The following is a 7,356-nucleotide window of genomic DNA, read 5'->3' as shown; positions in this document are numbered from 1 at the left end:
ATTTGAAATCGGGCCATCAGTGCTGTCAAGAATTAGGGTTTTGGAAAGCATGAGTACGCATGGGATTAAGGGTGCGTACGCACCCTCGACCCTACGTATGTACCTTCATTCCTAGACCTCTAGAACTTCAATTTTAGGAGCCCAAAACATTATTCTTTGATGTAGGCCAGCCCCTTGACCCTTGGGAATGTTCAAAGACCTCTAAAAAGCTCCAAAAACTCTAGTTTTAATGTATAAATACTTAGCTTATGTCTCCAATCAAAACCCTAGCTAAAGAGAGTTTATTTTTTCCCTTCATCTTTTCTAAAACCTTAATTCTCTTTTTCAAAAATTGCACAGACCTTAGCACGTTTTTTAATGATAAAAAACCTCCCTTTAGTTAGTTCTAAGGTAGAAAGTTTGTTTTCTAATTGTTTTCAAAACCTTTTTCTAAAGAAATTGTTATTGAGTTGTGATTACTAATTTCTATTGTTTTCTCTTTAATTATCTTGTTATCTCAATCTAATCTCAGTATTGTAAACATTGAGGGGTCGGTTAAAAACCTCAAATGGTTATAATTCTTTTGACATGTATTAATTTGATTTTGGGCTAACTATAATATGTTTTGGTTGTTCTTCTATTATTTTAGTTTTATGTAAAGATTGGCATGATTATTTATTTAACGTAGTTTAGTATACTTATTTAATTTGTTACATATTTATTATTTATGTTCATACTTTGTTTCATTTTCTTTATGTTAGTTTAGTGTTTAGGGTTTCTAACATGCTTCTTAATTTCTCTGTGTTAATATCTTTGTTAACATAAAAATGTGATTTTTATTGTTTTTGTGCTGAGGATGTGTAAAAATACTCGATTATGCACGCACATGTTTTTGAATATGCATACGCACCCTGAACCTAAATTTAGGTAGATTTCTTGTTTTATTTAATTAATTGTTTTTTACATGTTTTTCTAATATATATATATTTTTTTTGAGAGAGATTCAACCTATAGCGTCCACTCCTGATGATAGCTCTTTATCATCAGACCAAAATACCAATCAGTTTTTGGTGTAGGTGGGGATTGAACTCCAGATCTCTTATACAATCATCAGAGACTTTACCAGTTGAGCTAACTAAAACCCACTAATATATTTGAATTTGAATTCTCTGTTTTAGGTTAATTATTTATGTTTATTTGCTTTTCATATTTTATTTGGTGAATCTTGCCATGTTGGGTTTAATTTGATATTTTTCCCATTGTTTTTATCTAATTGTTAGTTTTCCATATTAGTATTTGATTTTGGTTTTAGTGTGTTTCCTTTTTTTATTGTGTGATATTTAACATGTTATGTGTGTGTTATTTTGTTAAGTGCATGATGTATGTTTAGCTTAAGGATTAGGGCTCTCTTAATATGGTTTAACAACACACAATAGAGGTTGGTCCACAAGTTAGGTGGTATTGGATGCCTAACACCTTCCCAAGCCGTACCCAAACTCCGAACCCATAATTTGGTATGCATACCTATGCTTGTAAGTGAGTGGCCCAAAAGGCCCAATTTGGTTCCTAGGCCTAAACTAGGTGGCGATTCCATTCACCCTCCGCTTAGTCCACTCCAAGCCGAGACATACTTCACACGATGAAACCACTCATTGTGGGCACTTGCGCCCACACCCTCAAACCAAAAAATATGAGAGAAAATTAACATCTCTTTTATCTCCCCACTTTTCCATTCTCTCCACATTTTCTATCCCCCGTTCAAACCAACCCTTAAAGTGCTGACTTTCTTCCTCTCTAAAAGTGCTTTCTTTTCGGCTCTCTAACATCAGACCCATTTTAGGTGTTTACATGTAGGGTTAGAATTCTAAAATTGCTTTCTTTTTGCCTCTTTAACATTAGAATTCTTTCAATAAGCTTATGCTAATTTTCTTTCTTAAGCATGATTTTATATTAAGATCAAATGTCGTATATATCACAGCTTTCATGTTCAACATCTTATTAGCTGCTCTGTACGATTCTAGAAGTTAAATTACACAACTCTGCGATATTATTTCCAAAGTGGTTAAGAGAAAGTAATATTACCTTTCAAGTTTATCATTTTGCAAAGGCAGTAGGAAATCGAGAGCACCCCAAAAACTGCGGCAATGGCAACCACAACTATTACTATCACCTTCATCTTTTGCTTCCCTTTAGCTACTTCATGGTTGAATTTGCAATGAAATAGATGAAAACAAAGATCTTAGTTTGGATTGCACATCAAGATACAAATAAGTTGTACTACAGGTAAATTGATGGCACATCGATCAAAATACGAATGGTTGAATTAGCAATAGAAAAGAAAACATATTTTAGGTACACCAATGAAGACTATAGACCCATACCTTGCTCTGAAACAGAATTTAATGCAATAAAACAAATGGAAACAAAGATCTCAGTTTGGATTGCACATCAAAATACGAATAAAAGAGCATCGAAGAATATAGGCCCCTACCTTTCTCTGAAGCAGGCATTCGAATATATACATCCTGGTGTAGACTATTAGCATCCTGCCCGGTAAGTGCAATCTGTCTAATATCAATTAGATCCCCAAACCACATGGCGCAGCCACTTCCTCCATCTCTAATATTTGTGTTTGAATAAGCCATACAGGTACAGTTGTTCATACATTTCACTCTGCATTCCTCAAGATTCATACTTAGGTTCACCCAAGAATATGTGGTATCTGGCAGTTTGTACCCAAAAACTTGTCAAACCTAATTTTATCTTTATCCTGGCAGCTCAATTGGGTACTGCGTATACATCCCTTAGACCACTCGTCTGGGTTCCATGTATCTGGTGACTTAGGCTTGAATCCTTGTACACATTGACATACAGGTGACTCACCAATGATACAATTTCCATAAGCCCCACAAAAATTGTAATTGTCACAGTTGTCTTTTGGTAAATATAAGTACCGCTTCCATCGACCCATATGTAGCGCTCATACTAAGTTTGGTTCAAAACTGCTCTTGAGATTAAAGACGTGTTAATCATGTGGAACATGAAGTATAACTCGTCCTTGTTGGACACAAAACTGAAGTCGTAAACTAGGGTGGCCCTTAACTTCGGTGCACCACTGAAAACACGGCCATTCCATGGGCCAATCCGGAAGAACTTATTGGAGCCTTTCTTCATGACTATCTCAAGGTAATCATGAAGTTCAATTCCCCAACTCAGTTCTCCGAGAGATGGATCATCTAGACTCTTCCACGCAGTTAGGCACCTTTCCAGACCAGTCCTGAAGTCCCATCCAACCTTCATCCCTGGTAGCCACGTATCAGAAGGATAGTCAAAGCTTTGCCACGAATAATTTTCTGGCTTTTCTTCATTCTCTTCTCTTAATACTAGATTTCCAGAATCTAAAAGCTGTACTTTTGAATTCCCCGCTTCTTTTGTTGAATTTGCCTACCAAGCAACAGTTGAATTTTGTTTGAGAAGAACAGGACTACCTGAACTGTTTACCATCAACACGCTAGACGAGTCTTTGATTGGATTGTGCCGGTTTGCTACCCAAACAACCGTTTACCATAGGTTTCCACCAATTCTCAATTTAAGTCACGGCAATTTTCTTAGTTCCTTTTTTCTTCTTCTTTTTAAGTTCATTTTATTGGATCCCATATAGTACAATATTAAGATTTTTGGTGGGTTTTGGGGATGTGGGTTATTGGATTTCAGGGGTCGTTTGGTGGAGATGGTGGTGGTGGTGGTGGTGGTGGTGGGTCGTTTTGTTGGTGGTGGAGTATGGGAGTGGGTGACGGTTGCGGTGGGTAGTGGCTGTGCAGCTGAGATTTGGTGGTGGATCGGATTTGGTGGGTCAGGGTGAGTGTGTGGTTGAGATTTGGTGGTGGCTGAGATTTTGTGATGGTGGTGGAAGAGGAAGGTGGATGGGTTTTGTGATTTGGAAGAGGAAGGCCAGAGGTGATGGCTGGTGAAGCAGTGGCCAGAGAGATGGGTGCAGAGAGAGAGCAACAAATCAGAAAAATGGGTAGAAAGAGAGAGAGAGCGTATGTAAAGAGAGGCAGTTGAGAGAAATAATAAAAAAAATTGAGTAGAATGAATGTTTTATTGAAAAGTCTTGTAAAATAGATAAATTGATATGGGTGTTTTGTAAAAGTGATGGTATAAAATAGAAAAAGTAGGTTTTTATGTAAAATAGACGAAATCTTTTCCACGAGCTAACGTGGTTGCTCTAAGCTTTGTGAGGTACCATAGGTTTCCACCAATTCTCAATTTAAGTCACGGCAATTTTCTTAGTTCCTTTTTTCTTCTTCTTTTTAAGTTCATTTTATTGGATCCCATATAGTACAATATTAAGAACAAGACTACCTGAACTGTTTACCATCAACACGCTAGACGAGTCTTTGATTGGATTGTGCCGGTTTGCTACCCAAACAACCGTTTTAATTGGGATATTGATGTACCAAATTCCCAAGTAACAGTTAGTGGAATCCCCTGGACTGAAGAACCCCAGAACAAAGCCTCCATCTTTAGAAACCAAGGTTGTGCCCTCACTATCACTGAGGGATTGGGATTGAGTAATGTTGTCAGCGGTATGTGAGAATACAAAGTAGAAAAGAAAAAAACTGGTACTCAAAAACAGAAAAGCAGAGATGTCCATTGCTTTCTGTTCTTTGAGCTCGTAGCCAACATGTAAAAGTGACATTTATTATGATGAGTAATGACTGAGGGGGGCTGTGAAATCTATGTTTTTGTTAGAAGGTCATGTTGGACGGAACCATGTACAGACTGACGGGGCTGTGGCCCCCCAAATTTTTTTAGAATATTAAATAGTCGGTATATATTTAAGATTTTAGAAAATAAATCCAAGAAAAATTATATCTGCTCCCCTCAAGAAAATTATATTTGACCCCCTCAATTCCTAGAAAGGTAATCAGTGATAAGGTTATCTTTACCTTTAATGTGCTTAACTTGAAAAGACCATTGTGAAAACCAATTTTACCATCTGAGTAACTGGGGATGTGGGAGCATTTTCCTTTTGAATTGGAGCATCTTAGGAAAGGAAGACATGTCCATTTCTACCAAAAAATTATGTCCAAGGAGATGAAACTGAAAATTTTCAATTCCATGTTTAACTGCAAGAATTTCTTTGAAAGTAGAGTGGTAGTGAAGTTCTGAAGGCTTGAATGCACCACTTTTATAGCCATAAATACTCCTTTTGCCATCAATCTCTTCAAAAAGGGCTGCTGCCCAATATTCATCACTTGCATCTGTCTGCAATATCTGTTTGCCTGGTCTTGGAATCTGTAAAGGAGGAAACTTTTTTGCCAACCTTTTCAATTGTTGGACCGCTTCTGTGTGAGCAGAGTTCCATTCCGGAGGAGATTTCTTCAACAACTAAGCCAAACAATTCCTGTATCTGGAGACTTTTGGAATGAAGTCTGACATGTAATTTACAATTCCAAGGAATTGTTGTATCTGCCTAGCACTTGTGAGCTTGTCTGGAAATTCACTCAAAGAAGTAGCTATGTGAGGTTGCAAAGTATACTTTCCATCTGAGATATTTACTCCCAAAAAGTCTATAGAAGACTATCCTATGACCATTTACTTTTCTGAAAGCATTATTCCTTGAGATTTTACTAAATTATAAAATTCAGTGAGCAACTTGGCATGAGATTCTTCATCTTTTGAGAACAAAAGGATATCATCCACATAGATTAATGCATTGGTCAAAAGTGGCTGGAACAACATTACCATTGCTTTTTGGAATTGGGATGGAGCATTTTTTAGACCAAAAGGCATGACCGTCCATTGGTAGTGGTGGTCTGGGATGCAAAAAGTCGTCTTGTATCTTTCTTTTGGATGGATTCCTAATTGCCAAAATCCTACTTTAAAGTCAAACTATGAAAATACTTTTGCATTTGAAAGATGCTAGAAAAGAGCACTCTTGTTTGGCAAAGGAAATTTGTCATCTGCAAGAAAGTGATTAAGATCCTGGTAATTAATTACTAATTTGAATTTGCCTCAAACTTGCTCAACATTCTTATTGACATAAAAGGCTTCATATGCCCAGGGATAAGTTGTAGGTTCAATGAGGCCTTCGAAAAGGAGAGTAGATAGTTCTTGGGTGGCCAGAGCTAAATGTTCTGGGTTCATTCCTCTGTGACTGGCTTTTGTAGGGTTGACATCTTCATTTTTCTTGAATGGGAGGTATATGAAAAATTTTAGGTTTTTCCACAAAGGATTTGGATTTTTAAGAAGGAATTCAGAATGGCTGTTTGCACAACAGTCTTTGATAATCTGGAATTTCGAAGGATCAAAGGGGTCAATAGTAAATAAATGGGGTACTTGGGTCCAAGTGAGAAGATGTTGTTTGTGCATGAGTCCTTTTAAAGACCATCTGAGACTTGGTATTTGTTGAAAGAGGTCAAATCCTATGAGAAGGTCTCTGCCTGTAAGAGGGGATCCAAGAACTTGGTGTTTAATGGTTAAGGTTGGAAAGATTCTGATGAGGATAGGCTTACTTTTTAGGGTTATAAGGAATGTTTCTCCATTTGTTGCTCTAAATATTTGGTGATGGGGTAGCCAAAATTCCTCAAGTAAAATTTTGGGATGAAGGATTGTTGCTGATGCTCCTATATCAAATAAGGCTATCATCGGAATAGGTCTAGAGTAGCTATCAAGGAGAAGGTGTACTTGGGCTATGGGGGTTGGATTGTCAAGGGAGCTATAATTGGTTGGGACGTGTAAATGGTTTGGATTTCTGGGTCAGAATCATATTCACTGTCTGGATTTGAGTCTTCTTCCGAAGTAGAATAAGCCATGACTGCCAAAGCGTGAGGGGAGTAATCATCATCCAGGGAAAAGAGTGACTCCACATCCGAGAAAGGAGTATCATCTGCATGGATTTGGGCTTGTTTAAGAAGCTTTGCTGCTTTTTCCTTTTTCGGGCAATTTTTCGCAAAATGACCTGGTCTTCTGCATACAAAGCAGACTTTTGAAGTTTTTCCTTAAAACTGCTTCCTTCTAAGAAACTTCCGTTTTTTCTTCCTGAAAGTTTTTTTTTCTTTTTTCCTGTGTAATGTTTCTTCTTTCCAAAATATTTTTTGAAATGATCTCTTTTTTTCTGTGGACAGGCACAATTTTTCTCATAGCACTTTATTTGCAAGTCTTTTCTCCTACAATTGTCTTTAAGTTTGCTATAGACCTTCTCAATTTCGAAAAGAAATTTCCTTTGATTACAGAGGTTTTCCAGAGCAATGAGCACATGTTGATAAATTTCTCCCAAGGAAGCTTGTTGCAGTGTTATTTTTTGGAGATTCATTAAAAGGAAAGTTTCATCTCCTAATGGTTTAGGAAGGGAGTTGAGAAAAGTATGCT

The 7,356-nt window shown here is 37.1% G+C and overlaps 1 protein-coding gene across 1 annotated transcript; it reads right to left on the bottom strand.

The window, feature by feature from the left end:
• Nucleotides 1–2,964: 2,964 nt before the first annotated feature.
• Nucleotides 2,965–4,681, bottom strand: LOC115956455 (S-locus-specific glycoprotein S13-like). The gene is made up of 2 exons (XM_031074830.1): nucleotides 4,358–4,681; nucleotides 2,965–3,423 (listed from the first exon to the last, which is right to left on the bottom strand). Exons 1-2 carry the CDS (start codon nucleotides 4,679–4,681, stop codon nucleotides 2,965–2,967), a joined length of 783 nt encoding a protein of 260 aa, XP_030930690.1.
• Between the last annotated feature and the right edge of the window lie 2,675 nt (nucleotides 4,682–7,356).

This window comes from Quercus lobata, chromosome 8 (assembly GCF_001633185.2).
Source record: "Quercus lobata isolate SW786 chromosome 8, ValleyOak3.0 Primary Assembly, whole genome shotgun sequence".
NCBI lineage: Eukaryota > Viridiplantae > Streptophyta > Magnoliopsida > Fagales > Fagaceae > Quercus > Quercus lobata.
The sequence above is the reverse complement of the archived record's forward strand: the minus strand, read 5'-3'. Positions and strand labels throughout refer to the sequence as shown.